Genomic DNA, 23964 nt, shown 5'->3' with positions numbered 1-23964 from the left:
TTGGTTTTTGCATTCGATTCAAAGATAATGAAGAGTGCTTTTGATAATATAGTAGCTCAAATGTAGACTATAGTGGCACTGCAGCTTCATTCAATGCTTTTATTTTGCCGAGCTTTGCTTCCCTCTCATCGTAAAGTGTAAGCGAGATAGGCTCATCACGTGTGTGGTCCACCGGCGAGAGGGTTCGGGCGACTCCGGAGCAACTCGGGTCCGGTCGGGTCTCTGAACGGCAACATAACCGATCGAATAATAATGGCGGCTCAACAAACATTCAGTCTACGCATTCTGTGCTTGAAACAGTGCTGTTCCGGTCGCGCTAGTGTCAACACGTAATCGAGCGGTGACTATCGCAATCGAAACTCGGTATCGGTCCGTGTCGAACGGTAAAGTGTTAAATAGCAGTGAAAAATCCGAGTGTACAAGTGTGTGGTTATGTGGCGGCGAGTGATATGACCGCGTGTGCCGCCAGACGGGCTCAAGCCGGCTTCATGAGGATACTGGTGACAAGCCTGGCCCCGAGATCATGGTGGTTCCCGATTCCGAGGCTCCTTCGAATCCTCGGATAACGACTGCGAACGAGAGCCCCTCGGCCGCTGAGGCGCGCCACAGCACCGACTTGTACATACGCACCAGCTGGGTGGACGCTGCTTTAGCACTCTCTGAACTTGAAAAGGTGCAGTGTTTTAAAAATTTCACTACAAATGCGAATACAGTGTCAAGTTCCAATTGTCATTTTGCACGTGTGATTGTTTTTCTGCGAATGTCAATCGCATCCACGGAACGCGGCAGCAGCTTGGAACAGTGGCGCTGACTAGCGGTAATTGAGAGTACTATCAAGGCCGCGCGTATTTATTTTCTATTTTTTTTTTGGTTCAAACTTATATTGTAACAAAAAAATACATTAAGCATACCTTTAAGATTTCCTAAAATCTACCTTTTAAGAATTATCAAAAACAATTTTTTGAATCATATGTAGAACAACTGTTAATATTAATTCTCAATTACTAATCCAGTTGGATTAGGTAAGGTTTACCTTCGTTATAGAAAGTTTTTAAATGAATTTAAAGTAAGTAGATCGGTATACATTAGAGAGGTAGCAGCAGCGGACGGTTCGGGGAAGGTAGCGATTCCTAGAAGGCCGGACGCCCGCGGTGGTCGGCACCCCCGCCAGGGGCGTATTTGCAAAAACCTTTCTGTTACATTAAACTTTTTCTATGCGTTCATGACATATTTTAATTGATAAAAATAAAAACGAATAAAAATACTAGACCACAAATATTAAAACACAAAAAATCTAAAAACAATTAACTTAATCAATGTAAAAAATATCTCGCCGTGTAAAAATCGTGTTTAGGTACTCGTAATGGTTATGAAGTTCGTGTCGTATTCAGTATTCGAGATGAAGCAATTAAGGTGGGCGCGGGGAGATGCGCACGCGCAAGCGTTCGAGCTGCCGCGGATAGAGACATCAAGCGAGCTCTATTAGCCGAGAAACCTGCGCCCGCCCGGCTCCGGTATTACATTATACGGAACATTAATATGCCGAAGAACGTGTGTTTGCCCCATTAGTTAATAACTTATTTCTACGAAGCAATTTTATTTCGAAATCATTTCAATTAAATTTTTAAGTAAATATAATGTTAGGCCAGTTAAACGAGCATAAAATCGTTATACTTAAGAATGCTTTAAGAATATTATCTTTTTAAAACACTAGGGCACAACTATAAGGAACATGAATAATATAATGAAATTAAATTATATAACTTCTCAACGTAAAATAAAAGAATGCTATTCCACAGAGTTCTACGTCTGGCAGGACAGGACCGCACAGAGCTCGCCTCGTGGAATTGAGACATCTTGTGGTTTCCGATCTCTGCATCCCTTTCCATCTCCAAGGAGGAACGGATTCCTTCCCTTTCCTTGACTTTTATGCTCCATCTCTGTCCCACTTGTTTTTCCCACATATCGTTTATCTTCGTCCAAACACTGAGCTCGCCGGCGGTCGGCAGCTGCGCTGGAGACCTATAAATGATTGTACACCCACGATTTTCAAAGGAACAGCTTTTATAATTATGTTTCTTCCAGTTATTTTCAAATTTATTTATCCCCTTATGTATCAGATTTTTTTAAATTCCATTAAAAATTAGAAAAGTTAATTACAGAAACATATAATTACAAGCTGTAGTATGTCAGCGCAAAGGGTTAACCGCAAAGCGATTGCAAATGTGTATCGGATTACTGCAAATCGTTGAGGCAGGCAGCCGCGACTGCACGTGGTGTACACGCATCAGTACACAATCAGTTTTCCTCACCATTACCCTCGCTTCCGTGTAAGTAACCACAAGCAGCTGCCGCGTAATCAAATCAATTCTGGTCAAAGTTTTTATGAAAATACGTGAAAATATCGACTTTATTTTAAGATCCATACAATTTTTCTACCATATTTACTCAAGTTTCAATAAATAAACAATATCACGGCATTTCCCGGAGGGGTAAGCAGAGACTACATGTTGTCACTAGCCACGTTTTCCTTTAGTGGTACTTACAAGGTCATAGTTTTGGAGCTTAGGTATACTACTACAAACAAATAAGAATAAAACAAACCAGCTCAATACTAAAGAAAAGTACAATAACAGCTGCATAGTCTGCCCTAAAAATTTATTTACCAAGCCATAAAAAAATTGTAAGTCTATTCTATTATACTATCTAGTAATTTTAACTTTTCCTACTACCTGATTACAGATTTACCTGAGTTTTATGGTATACCTTATATCCATTGCAAAAAGAAAATATCCGTACACTTATATTATAAAGGTAGGTAGGTAAACTTGTATTGTTTGTTTGTTTGTAAGGGCTAATCTTCAGAATTTAAGGCCGATGATGTAAAATCTTTCACCTTTAAAAACAAATATATTCAGTAACATACATACATACATACATACATATGGTCACGTCTATATCCCTTGCGGGGTAGACAGAGCCAACAGTCTTGAAAAGACTGAATGGCCACGTTCAGCTATTTGGCCTAATGATAGAATTGAGATTCAAATAGTGACAGGTTGCTAGCCCATCGCCTAAAAGAGGAATCCCAAGTTTATAAGCCTATCCCTTAGTCGCCTTTTACGACATCCATGGAAAAGAGATGGAGTGGTCCTATTCTTTTATCTATTGGTGCCGGGAACCACACGGCACTATATTCAGTAACAGCAATGAAAAGTAGGTCTTTGACCAAAAGTTGGCGGTAACCTAGTGCGTTACCGATAGTGTGGCTAACATATGGTGGAACCGGTTGGGCGGGCTACCTAACACAACTTTCTCGAGGTTCCAACTCGAATTAACCATTAAACAGAAATTAATGCGATTTAAATTGCAACCATTAAAATGAAATTATTTTCACCGCATACTACGAAGCATAAGCAGATTAGTAGAATTAATATTGAAGACAATTTTATTACTGATAATATAACTTATATTGATACCTTATTACGCGTAAGTAATTACTCTTTATCTGAATAATTACCTAAGAGTAAAAAATACATAAATAAGATTCGCTGCGTTGTTGTAAGAAACAATCTATACCGTCGCCGGCGCAATTACGTTTCTACATTCTTTAAACTGGTTTACATTTTTCCGGTAAACTTGTTCACAGATTGAAAGAAGTATGCCTAGGTCGGGGATAGACCAATTGTATAGCTATCTAGAAATATGAATACGTAAATATGAAAGTTGCAAGCAGTAATTTCACTTTTAAGTAGTATATTTATAGATTCGTTAAACTGTTCGGTACTTACATTAGAAAATATTTACCTAATCTACATTATTTCAAGCCTTTTTCCCCTTGGACATAAACCACGATTCCACAAGCGATCTTTGCAAATCTTACTCACTCTTTCTCACTATGATTTTCACGAATTGTCAGAGATTGTGCCTAACAATTATAATTTTCTGATATGAGATTTTCTGCGGTGTATTCCGTGTTTAACTTCAGTTGAACTTAATAAAGAGACCAAATAATTGTCATCGCGAAAGTCACAATAATTTTACCACAAATCCAATTAACAGTTTTTGTCATATCAATTCAACAATAGAAAGTGCTTTGTTTTAACATGAAATTGTTTCTTTAATAATGTATTTATATAAAATGTTTTGGAGTTTGACAAGTAGCAAAACTATTGCCCAAGAAGACTGGTCCATGTTACATAACAAAGTTGTAGTGTTAGTGGTTCGATTACTACACTATGCGCCAAATTTTATGAGCTCTCGCTAAAGTTAGCACTTTCCGCAACGTTATATCTATATCGTAATTGCCCCTATCTAGACAACTTGTGTTTGACCTAGTTATTGAAACAGTGTTTTATGTTGATTTCGTTTATTATTTATGACATGTCGTATTGCTGTAGGATAATGGTTTAAATTAAATGACATATATAGTTACATAATATTATTAATAAGTAGTAACAGGTCACAAGATATTGATGAAAAATATTTGTTTGTAATTTTTCCTATTACACCTTATTCGTATCGAGATTGAGACCTAATTTTAAGAATGCCTTAAATATCAATTTATTTTAGGTTATGATATTTGTTAGCATTATTTCCTAGTACTACTATGCGTGACATAATATAATTACACAAAGCTCATACATATATCGAGTCATTGACATTCAGCCATTCAGTGACAAGGTCTGTCCGACTTGGGACGTGCTATATCAGCCCAGGCCTTGTTATTTATGACTACGCATTCTGCACGTAAGAAATTCAGAATGGAAATGTGGTTCTGATTTTTATCTGATGATTATCCAAATGAGATTAAATGTTTATCTATACATATTTAGTACTTTTGTACTGTACTTTTTAATATTTATGTTGGCTTATTCAATGATTATCATTTGAATCAAATTAACATTTGACTCATAATTAAAGCGTAACCCCAGGAAAATACCAGGATATTTACCGGTATCAGATCCAGGTAATCAAAGATCATACTATCTTTCCTTTTTAAACCGCTATCAACTGAGTTAGACATTTAACTGCAAATCGCTTTCCATATGCATTTGTGTAACGGAATGTGCGTCGTTAAGTCCGCATCTATCAGGGTGTAAACATGTTGTGCGTCACTGACCCGAGTTACCGAAATATCTGTCTACTACAAAACAAAGCGACGCTTAGACTTTGCTTTAACAAACTAGTAAATAATAAGTACAATGTTAAATGTACTCTAGACCATATTTACGTATTCTGAATTACTTTTAATCTTTTTATTTATTATTATTTGGTACTATGCATAGAAATCTGAATAATTCTCCTCATAATTACCATTTCAATTGTTTTATACAACTGTCGGTATGTGATTTCTCTTGTTTTTATCTTACACATGTAGGCTCAACTATTGGCGTGGTGTTCCGATACCGACATCCGCCGAACACCCTCCATCTGCATATAATGGAACGTAGGTGCGGCCCTCACTATTATCCCATCAAAATGCATGAGGCATCGTGCTTAGACCTTAGAGGCTAGTATACAAACTATTGGCACAATCGACCACCATTGCGTATTAATGATCAATGCTTTGTCTCTCAATCGTGCTAAAACTAATTGTTATAAGTCACGTTTAACTTGGGTTCACGGAATGGAAATGTATTTATTACACAACCAAATCTTTCACACTTAATCACAACGTTTAACAGATTGCCATACTTAGATCATAATTTAAAATTTCTGAATCTGGTAAAACTCGACGGTTAAAACGATAAACACAGCAAAGTAATGATGGCCTTGGCGGTTTTTGATGCACTAGGAACTAATGCTTTTACTATGTAATATAAGTACATAGTTACCTCTTGCGAAATATATACCTAGAGACAGAATGGGCTATTTGTCATTGTGAGAAACCATATACTTAGTCGTAGTAAATATATTTTTTGAGTATAAAGACTTCATTAATGTTTATAGGTACTCATTAAGTCCCCAAATCTTTATCAACAAGGCTCATTGTAACAATAAGTACTAACAATCACACAAGCCCACACACCATCAAGATTGATAATGTATACATTTATCATTACAAAAGTGAACCGTTTCGGTATATATTATTAGGTAATTATATAGAGACATTTATGACAACGAACTCGACCTCTGATAAGACACAAAATCGCCCGACAACTAACTGTCTGTGTGTATTCAAGATGATTAAGTTATATTAATAACTCCTACTTTGTTAAATATTGTTTTAGAAATACGAATTTGAAGTACAACACATGTGTTATGTAACTTGTTTACGACTTAATAACCTTCGATATGAAGAGGTTGATTTCTTACATGAGTAAGAAAGCTTGCTCACTGGTTAGGACACCCACATTAATCGATACTCGTAAACAGAGTTGATTGATTCGGGTGACAGTTAAAGTTAGTAGGTATTTGTGAATAGAAAGTCTACGTAAGCCGTGAATAGATTTACCAGAGGCAAGTTTATCGGGAAATCCAGCGCTAATCGTGAGAACGTGCGCGAAGTGCTCCAATCTCTTATCTCAGGAAGTGCAGTCGCCGGCGCCGGCGCAACGTGGATTACAGTAACTAATCTCGACCCGCAAGCTTGCGTCAGCGGTTTTACTCAACGCGACATGGAAGTCTGCATGATCTTCCTACGTTACTTTGTGTATTGGTGATAAAAATGTGCCTCGTATTTGGGATTGTTACGTTGCGCATACACCTGGATAATTCGTTACTGAATGGAGTGGAAGGGTTAGCGCAGCGTGGAGTTTAGTTTGCGTACTATACACGTGGGTCGCACGGCGGGCGACGGGCGCGGGCGGCGCGGGCGCATTCTTGTCGTGACGTCACGCCCACCCAGAGCGCCCGACATTCACCTCGACCGGCCAGCACGAACCGTTCTTACTTCGTAGTTCTCGCTGTATCTGCCATTATTGTTGCTACGATTTATTTATTTAGCTCGGAAGCCAAACAACTCTGTTTCGGCGGGAAGCGAATGATAGTTCAGCGAACTTGCTGCACGGACATGGACACTGGCGTGGCGTGATGTATACAGAATGAAAATAAACTCCTTGGAATTCGCTCAGGTCGCTAACGATTATTTAATTATCACTGGCAGGATCGCGTTTCTGACCCGCGGAACCACGCCCACAGTCATCAACCGTATTTTTCCTATAGGTAGCTATTAAAATATTTTGAAATAAATAAATACTTTGGCCTGGCAATATTGAAATTATTTGTAATTTTTGTTACAACATTAAATAATCTGGCAATCAAAATATCTTTGGGCTATATATAAATGTGCTTATTTAAGTCTCTAAGTGCCCAAGAATATACATAAATGTGATTAATTCGTGAGCATAGAGTAGGTTATCCGACTGATAAAAAATTAATTGACAAAATTCACATCACAGATTTATTGTTGAAAAATAATAAGGAAAGATTCTTGGAAAATCATAAGCTACTGTCCAATTCGATAAAAATGACACGTCGATAAAAACAATTGATGCAATCAAGAGTTACAAAGAACAGTAGCCATTCCGTTCCACTGGTGGCTCACAATAGACTTCTTGCTCTTTAACCCTGGTCCGTGCTTCAGCGATTGCTTCGGCGGGAGATTATAATAACATCAAACATTTTAAACGTCGAAATAATTCGTGAGTTGATTGTGATTAATGACGGGCTCGCCGGGTCGGCGCGGCACCCGTGGCGCCAGTCGCCGGACGGCACCGGACCGGCATCGGGTCGGAACCGACACATGAACGACGGCCTCTCTCGACGAGCTATCACTAATTGCACAATAATAACTCAATCTACGTCTCGTGTTGACCGCGGCGTTTACGTACGAAGTAATTGTAGTTTACCCTTGTTTCCGCTCCCCTGCGGTGACCAAGAAAATATGATACGACGAAAATGGAAATATCAACATTGACATCTTTGATATTGTCGTAAGATTAGCCGACAACAAAGATGAATCGATTGTTCGGTGATGAAGATTGAATACGACAACTTAGTAATGTGTGTACAGGAAAAACATAAATTATATTTCTAGTATCTTTTTATTGACTAATAATATTTGAAAGTTCTAATTTTTGTGGTCACTAAAACAACTGCTACGAGCGCTACGAAACTCGTAACCCGCCACTACGAAACTACAAATTAGCGTAGCACTGCGATCTAATTTGCCGTAAAACGCAAGTTATCGAAATTTTAACACATTAGAATACAAAAATTAACTCATATGATCAAATGCGGTCCAAAATATCATGAAAATCATATGTTACCATTAACGTTTTATTGAGCATTACCTATTGTTGTATAAAAATGCTTTCAATATTATTGCAAGGCCCTTTTGATACTCTTGATCGCTGCATTTTTGGAATATTTGACACTGATTCGCACATATTTATTCGAAAAGTTTTAAATTCCAAATTTATTACAATAAGCCAGTTGGTACTCGTTTATTTACTTAGTTACTTAGAAAATACTTGATAATATTTAGAAACGGTATATTTAAAAACATACTTAATATTATCTTACACCATGTTTTGTTGACAGTGATTAATTTTACGTTGCAGGGTAACATCGAGGGCGGGCGCACCTCGCTCTGGATCCGCGCGTGGCTGCAGGAGCAGCTCTACATCCTCGGGTGCTTCCTCCAGGGGGACGCCGGAAAAGTCCTCTTCGTCGCCATCCTCGTACTCTCCACCTTTTGCGTAGGACTCAAGTCTGCGCAAATACACTCACGAGTCGACCAACTCTGGGTTCAAGGTACTTGCACCTGATAATATCAAATTGTAGATTTACATTGTGCATCTTTCAGAATACAAATGCATCGCGGACGACTGTCGAGCCGCTTCCTCCTCCACGAGACGTGACTCGCATTCATTAAAACGACTACACAGCGCGCCGCGGTGTGTTAGCGCCCTTATACGACAAACTCGAATTTAATCGATGAATTTTAATACGACCAACAACCGTAGGTACCTATATGCGTCCGGTACGCTACTTGATTTTAATTAACATTATTTTGAACACTAAAATACAGGCGAGGTTTATGCGTTTATAATGTTTTATTATTATAACAGGGTGAATACAAATTGTTCTTAATCGATTATAAATTAGATAAATCAGATTCTTTTGTTTCTTAGTTTAGGTGTGTAGTCAAATAGTTTTATGCAAATGTCAGCGCTGTTAGAATAATAAACAAGTAGGTACTTTCGGGTGCAACGGTGCAGGTTCTCGACGTACTTATTTATATCCCGGCTCTCGTGTGACTCCGGAACTGTGAGGCAGGATGCGTATGCGCATGCATGCGGGCGCTGCGGTTAGCGTCAGACGAAGCATTGTGCTTCTACTACATAGGAACGAGTATATGTATGTCTGTGTTCCAGCACGATGAGGCCGCCATGACATACGCTTGTTTTGGTCCAATCTGAGGCATGAGTGTGTTTACAACGCATAATCGAAATAATATTCTTCGATTAGCATTAAAAAAGTAAAGCTTACTTCATAGAAGTGAAATAAATCTCAAGTCCATTTTCTAATTCTTGATACAACAATAACTTAAATATTTGTCTAGTTTCGCTCTCACCTATCAGTTTCATTCCTAATTATCGACGATGTGACTGTTTTATCTTAACTCTAATAATATGTGCTCATTTTTATTTACCTTATTTTTGATACAACACTTGTTTTAACAATAGATACATACATGCCACATATTAAAACAAAGTGAGTTTGAATAAGATCTGCCTTAATATTGTTCACATTCAAAATTACAACCTTTTGTCAGTACCAATTAGTTTAACCCGGACACCATTCTACCTGTTTTTACCTCACTTGCACTCAATTTGCCTTTTGTTTAGTGTAGTCCTCAAAATATTATTCACCCTTGAATATTATACGCTTCGCTCAAAAAATAAACATTGTAATGATTATTTGCCTTCTTTTTATTTTGGGCCGTATAGTGCAGGGTGGGCCTGTTAATTTTTTTGTTTATTTGGAATAGTTACATTTTAGTTACTAATTATGTCGAGGGATGCCGCATTTTTTAATACCTCTCAGTAGATAAAAAGTTGCCGGGAGTGCCAACATCCATTAAAAAAAATGGCAAAGTAATGGTCGCAAGTTTACAATTTTGAAATACACCACGACTGTACAATTGAAACAAAGCCAAGCATATGTGCTAGGGATTCAATTATTTAAACATAATAAGAATACTTTAGAAGACTAACTAATCGATCAACGTCAATCAACAATTAGGTAAACTAGTGACACTTTATGTCGTGTCCGATCTAAGACTTTAAAATATGGGCCTGCCCCTAAAGTATGCATGAATTGCAACAAGCATGACATTAATTTGTGAATAGCAGATGGAAATTTATCATTGCATAAAAAAATTGCCAAGTGCGAACGTTCCAAAAAGGAAGTGGGCGGTTTAATTGAGCACCTGTCTCGTTCCCCCACCCGGCTGTACTCACATGTTCCTGTATTAAAACGTTCCAGTCAATTTTATAGCACGAAAAAACAATTTACACCTTGCTCTTATATAAAAAGTCTTCTGAATAGGTATGATGACAAGGTCTTTAAACAATATATAATATCAAATGAAATAATGAGAAAAGGATATATAGCCCTTCTGAGGAAATTCTGATATAGTTTTAATTTTGACCCCATAAATGTTTAATATTCATTCAAAATATGATGGAAAAGTACATTAAATATCAAATATCATGCCTATTATGGTAAAATCTAGTGGAAACGATTTTTTAATTTGAAGTAGTATTCATAAATGCCACTAGACGCCAATCTACTGCACAAATCAAATAGTATACTCATAAATGTGTGTTAAAAAGAGCCCATCTTTGAATTTCTATTTTGTGCACATCAGTCTCCTGCTACCCAAATAAAATAAAATAAATAGACACATCACACCGATTGATATAAACAGCTACCGTACAAACAATACTTTGATATTCAACAGCTTCACAAAACCTTATCGCGGAACAAAAAGGCTCTGTTAAACCACGCCGGTCCAAACCTAACAACTTAATTAGGTGGCCCACGGCCGCCCGTAAATATCCCTACATAAAATAACGACTAATAAAACTAAAAAAGAAAAGATATTTCTATTGAGTCACAAAAAGGTTGGGTTCTGATTGTCCGACCGCTTTTGTGTGAAGACGTCGTGCTGCGCTGCGCGCCTGCGCATGCCTGCCCGGCCGGACCCGGACCCTTGTGACCTGTCTAAAATTCTCCAAGTTGATGTTTCAATAACTGGAGTTTTTAATAACTTAATACATTTTGGCTAGTGATTTAGGCATATCAGTCGAATTCAAAGCAGAAATTATTTTATAATAAAACATTTTTATCTGATTTTACCCAGAACGAAAGTTTATCGCGTTACACAGGCAAATATTAAAACATAGAAAAGATCTGAAGATTAAAGAATTCAAAAATTTAAGATAGAAATTATCCTACTAATTTTTATAAAGCACTTTATAGTTCTATCATTCGCTTTTTACTTACCGCAACCACATTCAGTGTCGTCGTTATATAGCGCAAGATTTGTTAGTGACTGGATAGTACAGCTTTCGCTACAAAGTACCGACGTGTCATGCGCATAGTCCGCGTTGCCGCAAAGGACGCGGTTTGTTTATTCCGCCATCCATCTGTTGTCTACGCTCTGGCTAATTTGCATAGAGGGCCAGAGGGGGGAGGGACGCAGGGCCGCCGGACCACACGGGCTCGGCACGGCGGCGCGCGGGTGGCCACAACCACATGCGCGAGCGCACGTACCGCTCCGCTCCCCGCCCTCCTCAACGTCATTCATTGCGATCGTTCGCGTTGATCGCTTGCTACCATCGAGTAGAAATGTTGTCATTATCGGTATGCACGCATCGCCAATGCAATACGAATATGTTTGGCATTCACAGACTTGCGTCGACGATTTAAGTACGTGCCAAATACAGGATCATTATGCATTGTGTCGTTAAGATAGCCGATTGTTTTCGTTTCAATGTATTTCTGATGTGTTACATTGATAACGTCTATAAAAGGAGTAGTAAGAAATTGAAACTCATCATTGACGTGGTGAGATGATTGGAGTCGGCGCGTGAAAGCTGCGCGTGCGCTTACGACATGATAACCTCACGCGACCTTGCGCTGTTTCCGCGCTTTCAGCCGCCACCGGCGCCGCTTGCGTTTATTGTATCGTCGCCGGCGTCGTTATCATTTTTTATAAATCCTTTGAAAAAATACGAACAGTTTATTATAAAATTCTTAAACCTAAGAAACAAGTTCACATTCCTTGGTTTCAAAACTTCTTCTACGTATCTTCAAAAGACCATCCAACGGCTGTAAGTTTTATTATTGGTATTGGATTTCAAAAAAATCAACCCGCGATCCAAAGTTTTTGTAAAGTATTTTTGTCACTTTTAATCCCCAAGAATTCGTTGTGATCGATACTTAAATCCATCTTCAGGCGATACTCGAGTGCTATGTATAGTACGGCAACATAAGCGTCGTAAATCGCGCCCACGGCTAGTAGGTGTTAAAATAGAGGCGCCCTGTGCGGCCCAACACGCTCGATTCCATTCCACTTGCTTTATGATAATCCCTAATATCCGGCACGAAGTATTCTTGGCCTAAAGTCCTTATGCTTACCACTGATCAAGCCCATTCTGCTTGGAAGATTATAATTTGTGTACAAGAATATGCATCAAACTTCCTCACGATAAAATATGCAATAAATGTAAATAAATATATTACAACTCTCTCTCTACAGTCTCGACCGCTCTCTGTATTGTCGATAATGTATTTTATTTCTTAACAGCTTAAATAATTTTAAATTTTGTAATACAGAGGGCCGTTACAATTTTAGTTTTATCATATAATAATGAACTTATTATCTTTCACCGCATGTTACACTTGTTATCTTACAAAGCTTTAATTTTTCATGAAGCAAAAAAAAAAGAAAAACGCGCAATAAACATTTATCGAATGTTGTTTTTGTGATTATTATGCTCGGTTATTAATCTAATTTACATAAACGAGTATGTTGAAATGATGACTAATATAGTGAATCTCATTTGAGAACCATAATCATCGAAAGGTCGGTAACATTAAGATGCTAAGAGAAATAGAAGGGGAAGAGGGCACTTCCTGGTTATATTTGTGTTATAAAATGTTTTAGGAATTCATTATTATTACGAGTATTATAACTTCGAGTCTGTCAAAACTCGCTGTGACAGCATGGTTTACATTGTTTAAAAGTATTTTTTTACTGGACTCGTCTTATAAATCGTTTAATAATTATTTCATCAAAATTAATATTAAACGAATTCTAGTCTTTTTAATACAATACAGATTTGATTAGACAAGATATTTTTGCGTTATCACAATAATGACCTACATTAATATACGTATCATCTACATAAATATTCGTTTAATGCGTACGAGTCACGTAACTTTAAGAAACACGTTTGGGAAATATGTCGGCAAAAACATTTTTCGACACTTGGCAGGCTAATTTAGCGAAAAAATGTGACAAACCGGCTCATATAAATCAGCGGTCGGGTGTTAATTGGCCCGGGTTGCTGTGTGATAACGCGCCAAATTGGAAAACACCCTTGTTAAGGACCCAGTGAGATGGCAAGATAAATTAAATGCTTCACTTTTAAAATCTTCAATATTTTACTTTAGAGAGAGCCGCTCGTTTCGCTAGTTGATGATTAATTCTAAACTATCTTTGAAAGTGAGAAGTTTCTTCAAAGCATAAAGTGAAATAGCATGTGCGATTATTTTCTATGTTGCCCTTTGAAAAGATATTCTTCTCGTATAAACCATTAATGTTGTTTTTTTTTCTTCTACAACTTTGTTGATTGATTCTTAAATGCTGGCTTTAAGGCAGGATACGCAAAAGTCAAAACATGTAAGCACGCAGTATGTAATACGTTCACCCTACGAAGTCTATGGAAAAGGAAAAAATCTTGCGCAAAAGATACTTCATAACATAACATACAAATGCTTTAAGATTATTTAATTACGTTGTGATGTGCCTGGCGACGACGGGACGAGCCCGTCACAACTTTGCGATAAATCACCTCGGTGTTAACGGCCGTCGCCGGAGCCCCAACAAATGTGTCGACACTCTCCAATAAACCAACAACCGAAGCACCCCTCGGATAATATTAGACGCTTTTTTGTTGCACTAATTAATTCTGGGAGTGATTTGATTTCTGTGGTAATTGAAATTTAAGATCTGCGCCGAATTTGTAGGTTTTAAATATGGAAAATTTGACATTTAAAATCCATTGAGTTGTATTGTTGTATTATCAATATACTTGACATAACCCTTCTTTAAGCGGTTGAAAATATCAAACCATTTTCACAACTTGTAAAAATGAACATGTAAATATAAACAGACCTAGGAGTAAATGAAAAATAAATTAATAAAAAGCCTCATTAAACCAAAGGTTTATTTTAATGAAGTCGAGCAGGTGACATTGTTCACCTTTGTGATTAAGAAATAATATTTCAACGCGATCTTAATTGCATTTTTATTGGTATTAAGACTTCTGGCCGTTCTCAGCCTTGATTGTAGCATTTTTAAAATCAAATTAAAAATCAAAAATATTGTACCTATATTAATATTGTGCTGGCTCAGCGACCTAAATTGGACCCTCCTTAAACGAATGAAAAATAACAGCTGACTGAAACGAGCACAGATTCAAACAATTTATTTTAAAACTTATATTTTTGTCCACAGAGGGCGGTAGATTAGAGGCCGAGTTGAAGTACACGGCGAAGGCTCTTGGAGAAGCAGACTCCTCAACACATCAGCTAATTATACAGACTGCAAAGGACCCAGACGCCTCATTATTACACGCAGGCGCGCTACTGGATCATCTAAAGGTATAACAGAAAATCTAATTATGTCGGTTAATTTTAAATTTTTCATGCGACATGCTATGAGCTATTTTTTAGTTTAAAAGATAATTTTGTGGTTACATGGTTATATAGAAAAGCAATATCCTAAAACTAGCTAATATCCTTTATCGAGATTCTTTCACGTATATCCATTAGTTGATGTCACGGGAATAAAATGATAAATAAGCTTAATTATTTGTAAGTTACATACTATCAAAACATTAGAAGTATAAAATGAAGATAGTGTTAATATGAACCTGTATCCACATCCAAATACTTAAATAAAATTATTTCTTACCAGGTAGTTCACGCAGCCACCCGCGTCACGGTTTACATGTATGACATCGAGTGGAGGCTAAAAGACCTCTGCTACAGTCCAAGCATACCCGACTTCGAAGCCTACCACATAGAGAAGATCTTCGACAACATCATACCTTGTGCCATCATAACCCCACTTGACTGCTTTTGGGAGGGATCCAAGTTGCTAGGACCCGACTATCCTATTTTTGTTCCGTAAGTAACACATCATCCAAATATATGAAAAATATGTGTTGTGTTGTAATTTTAAAAAAAGGTTATTAATATGTTCATTTTATTTTCTTCACAAAAACAGACTAACTGAAGCTCGTAGTGATACTAAATAAAATATATTTTGTAAACTTTAATTGCCGCGTCGACTACTGATATTTGGTAAAACCCTAACTTAATGTCCATATTGTTCTGTTTCTATACAGTGGTTTGAAAAACAAATTCCAATGGACGCATTTAAACCCACAAGAAGTTTTGGAGGATGTGCGGAAACTGAAGTTCAATTTTCCTCTGAGCACCATGGAGGCTTACATGAAGAGAGCCGGCATCACCTCGGCCTACATGAAGAAGCCTTGCTTGGATCCCACCGACACACAGTGCCCAAACTCGGCTCCCAACAAGAAATCAGGCCAAGTAAGTTTTACGGTTTTGGTTATTGTGCTACACCTTTAATGTGTACTTACTTATAAACTTATATTCAAGATTCATATATTCATATGTATATTTGACAATCAAATTGAGTAAATCTGTTGTTCTTTTAAATTCCAAAAATTTAAATCCTTTTAGGGTCAGTGAGAGTGAAAATATAATAAGAAATCATTTGTTATGCTTGCGTGAGACCCACATTAGGGACTATTACGATGACTCCCGGTTCTTTTATGAAGACTTCAATTTACGACAGTTTTACTAGCACATAAATAAAGCGTGTAGGATCACGACGAATAAAATAACTTTATCGAGGCAAAGGCATAAAGTTTAAATACTTTCCATAATAATAAAATATTTTTGGAAACGGTAATAAGGCAGGATGAAAGCGGTCGCCGCCGGGCAGATGGCGCGGCTACCTGCGGGGCCGCGGCCGCTCGAGAAAGTTTCGTGCCTGATCTGAGAATTCAATATGTGAGATAACATCACCTGAAGCTTCGCATTTCGCATACAAACGTCAACACAGTATTCCTACTTTTTTCATTGTTCTGTCTGGGTATAACTTAAAATAAACAAGCAATTAAATTATTTATGTTTGCGCCAAAGTGAACGGTAAATTGTGTTCCTTGATTGTTGAACAATAACAAAACAATTGGTATCCTTAAAGTGCGCGCTCGCTGCTCGGGGCCCGGGTTTGTTTTTGTGAGTGCAGTGCACAGAATGAGTCGGCCGCCACCCACGTTCGGCGAAGAGCCGCGCCGCAGATCGGGCGCGCATTGTTCCTTGCGCCCGCGCAGCCGGACCGCTGCATTATACGGGCGCATTGTAACACATTTCAATAGGTCTCGTTTGACGTTGCTATCGGCCGTTACAATGACACTTGTATCAATAATGCTCACCAACCATTGCTGACGAAGTCACTCGGAGACATCGTAAATTTTACGTGGCATTCTTTGTTCCGTAAATAATATCATCAAGAACAGGTGGGGCAGTGATTACGTAAAGGTATTTGTTATTTATAGGTATTTCTCGGAAAGTTTTTGATGTCTTTGTTGGAGATTCGGGGTGGACATTCTGTAATAGATGACGTAATTGTTATAGATTCCCGATGTAGCGGCAGAGCTGTCGCACGGTTGCTACGGTTTCGCAGCAGCCTATATGCACTGGCCCGAACAGCTGATAGTCGGTGGTGCCACGAGGAACAACACGTCGGTGCTGCGGAGTGCGCGTGCGCTGCAGACGGTAGTGCAGCTGATGGGCGCGCGAGAGATGTTCGAATACTGGGCTGACAACTACAAAGTTCACCATGTCGGCTGGAATCAAGAAAAGGCAGCCGCTATACTAGATGCATGGCAAAGGAAATTTGCGGCTGTAAGTGTTTAAATTATATTTTATAAAAATCACTCACCTCGAAACAATCACCCACTGTTAAAGTATTTATTGTACTTACCACCAGAACCATGCCATAATAAGGAGTGAGAGTGGAACGTTTTTGTTGTAGCATATGCTTAAAAAAATCAATCAACAAAATATTTATAAAAGCTTAATTGTGCTTACCATATTTTTTGTTTATTTCCAGGAAGTGCACAGGATGACTGCTTCTGAAGCAGTGTCGCCTTCATACAGTTTCTTTCCATTCTCAACATCGACACTCAATGACATTCTATGCAAATTCTCAGAACTTTCTTTGAAGAACATTATCATGGGTTACCTGTTTATGGTAAGTTTCCTTTTAGAACTTGTATAATACACTGCTTGTTAGAAATACTTAATGATAAATAAAAAGTCAAAAACCAAAACTTCAAAGAAATAACTCATCTGGGCATACTTTCTGCATATAGAAACCATGCGAGGAATCTACAAACAGTTGTCACCAGTAGATCAGGTTTTTTTATAGTTTGTTCATTTGTTTTTGTTTCTTCATTGTGCACATTTTTAGTTTTTATTTTTTTCCAGCTTATTTATGTGGCTGTAACCTTAATGCAGTGGCGCGACCCGGTGCGGTCGCAGGCCGGCGTGGGCATCGCCGGTGTTCTTCTGCTTTCCATTACCGTAGCAGCTGGCCTAGGCTTTTGTGCTTTGTTAGGTGATTATTTTTATTTGTTTTTAAACTCACATCATTATTTCTTTTTTGTTTAGTTTAGATTTTTACTTATTCAGTTATACTAGTATAAGCAAATATGCGGAAATGCAGGTTTTATGACTATCTTGAATAAAGCTCCTCAATATACTTATATTCAAACGATAAATGTTCTTCGATTAAAATTACAATCGGAATAAAAAACAGAATTCTAAGCAAAATATTATTTGATAACAAATTTACTAAACAACAAGCAATTAAAATATCATTAAAAATTTCCAGGTATACCATTCAATGCGTCGAGCACCCAAATCGTGCCGTTCCTAGCCCTTGGACTAGGCGTCCAGGACATGTTCCTTCTCACTCACACGTACGTGGAGCAAGCGGGAGACGTGCCCAGGGAAGAGAGAACTGGACTCGTGCTGAAGAAGAGTGGCCCCAGCGTGCTGTTGGCGTCACTATGCAATGTCATGGCTTTCCTGGCTGCAGCCTTATTACCTATCCCAGCTTTAAGGGTGTTCAGCTTGCAGGTACAATATAACCATTTTCTATAGTACCTGTGTTTATATAACGTTAGGATTAAAAAATATAAATACAAAAAATACTACCAGACCTGAGAATTTTGTAAAATCTTTAGACACGTAAATTTTATCTTCTATAATAAACTTCGGCAATTGCCAACTTTTGCGATAGACATCTGAAATTACATTTTATATAGCCCTAATAACTTTTTAAAATTTTCTTTAAAGATCTTTCATATCAATGTTCTCATCGTATTTTTTTTTCAACAGGCTGCCATTTTACTTCTCTTTAACCTGGGTGCGATGCTCTTAGTGTTCCCCGCTATGATCTCTCTGGACTTGCGAAGACGCTCAACGGCCCGCGCTGACCTTTTGTTCTGCTTCATGCCAGAAAGCCCATTACCCAACAGAGCAAACAACACCAACAACTGGTCGAAAGCAAGGAGTTCTAGAAATAAGGTACATAACTTACACAAAATGAAGTTGCATTAATTAAATTCAATGGTCTACTTTAGTAGGTCTGCTAGTAGGTAGACATTTCAAGATATCTACATGTATGAATTTTCTATTACAGAACAATTATAAGGATTCAACACAACAACCGCTTGATCCTGACGTAACAGGAACCACGAAAAAGGATTGCTGTCTCAGTCTATCACTTTCTAAGTGGGCAAAAAATCATTACGCACCTTTTATCATGAGGCCGGCTGTTAAGGTAAGTTAAATTATCTATCTGTAACATTTACTTAGTTACAATAATAAGGTTTAATTTTATAAACTAGTCATCAGCGTCTAATCTTTGATGTTTTTGTCTACAGGTCATATCAATATTGGTATTAATAATCGTAATATTGGCAAGTATCTGGGGAGCAACGAAAGTCAAAGACGGTCTTGATCTCACAGATATTGTGCCAGAAAATACAGATGAACACGAATTCCTTTCACGCCAAGAAAAATATTTTGGTTTCTACAATATGTATGCTGTGACGCAAGGTGACTTTGAATATCCCACGAAACAAAAATTACTTTATGAGTACCACGACCAATTTGTGAGGATACCGAATATCATCAAAAATGACAACGGAGGCCTGACGAAGTTCTGGCTGAGTCTCTTCAGAGACTGGCTTCTCGATTTACAAGCTGCGTTTGATAAAGAAGTAGAAAGAGGCTGCATTACTAAAGAGTGCTGGTGCAAGAACGCTACCGATGAAAGTATATTGGCATTCAAACTTATGGTTCAAACGGGTCACGTGGACAATCCTATAGACAAGTCCCTTCTAACAGCCCCAGATCACAGGCTGGTTGATAAAGATGGAATTATAAATCCCAAGGCGTTTTACAACTACCTCTCGGCCTGGGCCACCAATGACGCACTAGCTTACGGAGCATCGCAAGGGAATTTGAAACCGCAGCCTAAAAGATGGTCTCATTCGCCTGAAGACGTGGACTTGAAGATACCAAAGTCGTCACCTCTGATGTACACGCAGCTTCCGTTCTATCTGGCCGGGCTCAGTGACACCGAGAGCATCAAGACGCTGATAATGTCAGTCAGGGAGCTGTGTCTGAAGTTTGAAGCGCAAGGCTTATCTAATTTCCCGTCTGGTATACCCTTCCTGTTTTGGGAGCAGTATCTGTATCTTCGGACATCTCTGCTCCTCGCACTAGCATGTGCTCTCGCTGCTGTGTTTGTGGTGAGTCAGACTTCTTTTGTATTGTTTTGCTATCATTTCAATTCCACGTTCATTTCTAAACATTTGTCATTTTAAAGTATTAAGTAGTTAACCTTTATTTTCATTTTAGGCTGTAATGATTCTTCTACTGAACGCATGGGCCGCTGTCCTCGTGACCTTGTCTCTGACCATATTGGTACTTCAGCTACTGGGCACCATGGCTCTGTTAGACGTCAAACTTTCGGCTGTACCAGCGGTGCTTCTTGTGCTGGCTATTGGGAGAGGCGTCCACTTTACCGTCCATATTTGTTTGGTGAGTTTATTTTACTGTTAAATGTATTACACTTATATTTTCGACTTATATCTTGAATATTTGACATAACGAAGTTAAATCAACAGTAGGTCTGACTTCTGGATAGTTAAAATAAACTTCCGGAGATCTAAAGGAATTGATCTTGAGATCTAATTCTTACCACATTTTTAAATTACAATGAGACACAGGATCCCTATAGATATATATATTTAAATATTCATTTGACTAAACATGGCCATACAGCACACATAAAAATTGTTTTTTTTTTATCTTTTTTGATTTAACACAAAGCATACTTAGCAATCAAAAATTATAAAGAACATCTCGTTATTCGTTTTTTCCTAACCCTACTTATTTCTTCAGGCCTTTGTGACGTCAATCGGTTGCCGCCGGCGCCGCGCCGCGCTGGCGCTGGAGTCGGTGCTGGCGCCGGTAGTCCACGGCGCGCTCGCTGCAGCGCTGGCCGCGTCGATGCTGGCCACCAGCGATTTCGGCTTCGTTGCCCGCTTGTTTTTAAGGCTGCTGTTAGCACTTGTCGTTCTCGGAATCGTGGACGGACTGCTATTCTTCCCTATTGTGCTCTCGATATTGGGACCTTCGGCAGAGGTAATTGGGCATCGTTACTTAATACATATACTTAGATCATTATTACCCTTTTAGGCGCTTAGAGTTTCGTCTTCGTTAGAAAATCAGCTTTTGATTATATGAAGCTATTATTAATTGAATATACTTATGTATGTTAGTTAATTGTTTGTGGACACTATTTGAATCTCAAGTCCATTAAAGTGATCGTAAGGAATAAAGCCGTGATTATATGCATATATAGTCAGCTCCATTTTTGTTTTCATTTTTGTCGTTTGTTTTTCTCCTAGAATTTTTCTTCATTCTATAGGTAGGTATCTAAGTGAAAATAAAATGCTCACAGTTTGTTAAATAAAACATTTCTCTACACAGGTACGACCGATAGAGTACCCCGAACGGTTATCGACGCCTTCACCCATGAGTTCTCCGATACACCCTCGGAAGTCAAGTTCCAGTGGTACTGGCGAGAAATCCAGTCGGACCAGCAAATCAGCGCCAAGACCTTGCGCTCCTTCTCTTACCACCATCACAGAGGAACCTCCCAGTTGGCACAGCTCCGCCCCATCAGTGCAATCGTCGATGCAGTCCATCGTGGTGCAACCGGAGGTAGTTGTGGAAACTACGACGTACAATGGAAGCGATTCTGCATCTGGAAGGTCTACGCCGACAATGAAGTCGTCGCATTCTGGAGCGATAACTACTAAGGTGAGTTCTTGGATATTGTAACAAGTTTGTTTTGAATTTCAGTATAACCTAATACAAAAATACCCTCATATATAAAATTATTATCTTAATCTGACTTGGCAACTAATAACTAACTTAATTGATGCATATAATCTATTCGATTTATTAACCAATAATACCTTTATACTAATATATGTAGTATTATTTACAGGTAACGGCAACCGCCAACATCAAAGTGGAAGTGGTGACGCCGGGCGACAGAAAGTCCAGGCGATCGTACCACTACTACGATCGGGACCGTCGACATCGCGACGACGACCGCGAAAGAGACAGAGATAGGGAGCGCGACAGAGACCGCGACAGGGACCGCGAGGACAGGTCCCGGGAACGCCGCGACCGCTACCGGGACGAGAGAGATCACCGCGCTTCCCCCAGAGAAAATGGCAGAGACTCCGGCCACGAAAGCGATTCTTCAAGACATTAAGCCAACACTAGTGACCGTACAACGAACACAGCTCATCTTAACACTTATAGACTGTAGTGTAAATATTACGCGTGTATGCATATTGAATGATATGCTTGTAGGAAGAGACATCTTTACCTAAAGTTATCGAGTGTCATCTCTAATATCGAACGTAAAACATGTTTTAAGGATCGCAATACCGCTTATATTCAATGCCTTAAGACAGTATTACGAGTAATTTTAAGTTATCTTCAGTTAAATATATTGGAGGCTACAATTAATGGAGTGCTATCCTACTCTCGCAGTTACTTTGTATCGTTTGTGTGCGCGATGGTACTGAAATCATTCCATGGAGCTCGTTTACATCGCCGCACGGTGTAGACGCTTTATACCTTGTGAATTATTGTTAGTTCCAACTGTATAGACCAAATGTCATTTTAAGAGTTTATTTATGTATTTTATTTTGTGTGTTCCTATTTGAAAGACATTTCCACTCGACTCCGCGTTCTTATGTTGCATTTTAGACGAGGTAGATCTAAAGACTGGTCAAATTTTTATTGATAATTAATCATATTATTTATTTTATTTCTATTCAATTATATTATTCTGAAACCAGAGATCTGTGGAAAATCTCAGAAATATTGTACAAATTTATTAGTAAGTGATAATGTTAGGTTAGACATCTATTTATGAGATTACTTAGATTTCCTTAACTGTATTGTTGTGATGTTTAAATAAACTCTGAAGACTGCATTTAACGAGTTGGCCGTGGTTACTGCAGCTGCTGGCCGAGACGCGCGGCGCGCCCGCAGAGATCGACCGTACGCTGGCAGAAATACTGACCTCAGTAGAAGAAACTATGTTGTGACGTTTTGTGCAAAGTACTTATTAGATTGTATTAATTTATACCTATATAACATAATGATATTCTGTAAATATAGGTTTATTGTAGGGACGTATGTATACGCAATTAAAGTGCCTGCGCCTTCTTGGCGTTTATTACTTTTGTATCGTATTTTTACACAATTTTAAGAGACATATTGTCGTATAACTAAAAGGTGATTTTTTATCGCCATTTTACTAGGCCTGTTTAAAGGTGTTTTGTAAACGTAGGTTCCATCCTTATTAGACGGATTTTTAACTTGGAACATCGTTTCCAAATTATTCATAAAGTTTACTCTTCATGCCTTTTTCATATTTTTTAATTTGAATTTAGATAAACTTGGACTTGTTCCATGAGTTTCAAATCCGAACTGAACCGAGCTGTGCTTACATATTTTCATAATTGTATGTTGAATCAAAATTAAATGACAAATAAATTAAAGCAGGATAAAACTGTTGACTGTATTCAGAAAATAAACCACTATATTGTATTTGTGTTATTACTTTTTCTATATCCTTAATTTTTTTCATAAAAGAAACGAGTTTCGTTAAAACGAATGTCTTAAATAAGCTAACCCGGGTACGAAATAATAACGATTGCATTTTCTTCGATGTTAGAAGTCCGCTCCGAGGTCCGCTACAGATATTGTTTCTATAATTGTGCATCCTATGGCTCATACCATAAATATAGAATTTTCACGTGAAAACGTTCACGTTAGAACCAGATTCTAACCAGTTCATAAGTACTATGGGTTTGGGAAATATTGCTAAAGTTATCAGTCCTTCTCGGGAAATTTGTGCCTCATTTATTCCTCTTGTGGGTTAAAATATACATAACATAACAAATTAACCACAAAGACATCAAGCTAAATAAAACCGTTTAAAACAAATAT

General features: G+C 38.1%; 1 protein-coding gene across 1 annotated transcript; it reads left to right on the top strand.

Annotated features, from left to right (window-relative positions):
• The first annotated feature begins 258 nt into the window (after positions 1–258).
• Positions 259–23547, top strand: LOC106140160 (protein patched). Its single transcript, XM_013341711.2, has 16 exons — positions 259–673; positions 8568–8760; positions 14762–14907; positions 15224–15435; positions 15657–15864; positions 16978–17247; positions 17456–17596; positions 17833–17962; positions 18239–18486; positions 18748–18936; positions 19052–19192; positions 19296–20168; positions 20278–20460; positions 20824–21066; positions 21415–21747; positions 21938–23547. Exons 1-16 carry the CDS (start codon positions 524–526, stop codon positions 22208–22210), a joined length of 3933 nt encoding a protein of 1310 aa, XP_013197165.2. The 5' UTR covers positions 259–523; the 3' UTR covers positions 22211–23547.
• The last annotated feature ends 417 nt before the right edge of the window (positions 23548–23964 follow it).

Source organism: Amyelois transitella, chromosome 3 (assembly GCF_032362555.1).
Source record: "Amyelois transitella isolate CPQ chromosome 3, ilAmyTran1.1, whole genome shotgun sequence".
Classification (NCBI taxonomy): Eukaryota; Metazoa; Arthropoda; class Insecta; order Lepidoptera; family Pyralidae; genus Amyelois; species Amyelois transitella.
Note: the sequence above shows the minus strand (reverse complement) of the source record. Positions and strands in the feature narration are given on the sequence as shown.

Excerpts from the sequence above, each read along its gene's own strand:
- LOC106140160 (XM_013341711.2), top strand. The coding sequence starts at position 524 with ATGGTGGTTCCCGATTCCGAGGCTCCTTCGAATCCTCGGATAACGACT. Across the intron at positions 15,865-16,977 it reads CCAACAAGAAATCAGGCCAA|ATTCCCGATGTAGCGGCAGA; the intron begins GTAAGTTTTACG and ends TAATTGTTATAG. Across the intron at positions 19,193-19,295 it reads TCATGAGGCCGGCTGTTAAG|GTCATATCAATATTGGTATT; the intron begins GTAAGTTAAATT and ends TTTTGTCTACAG.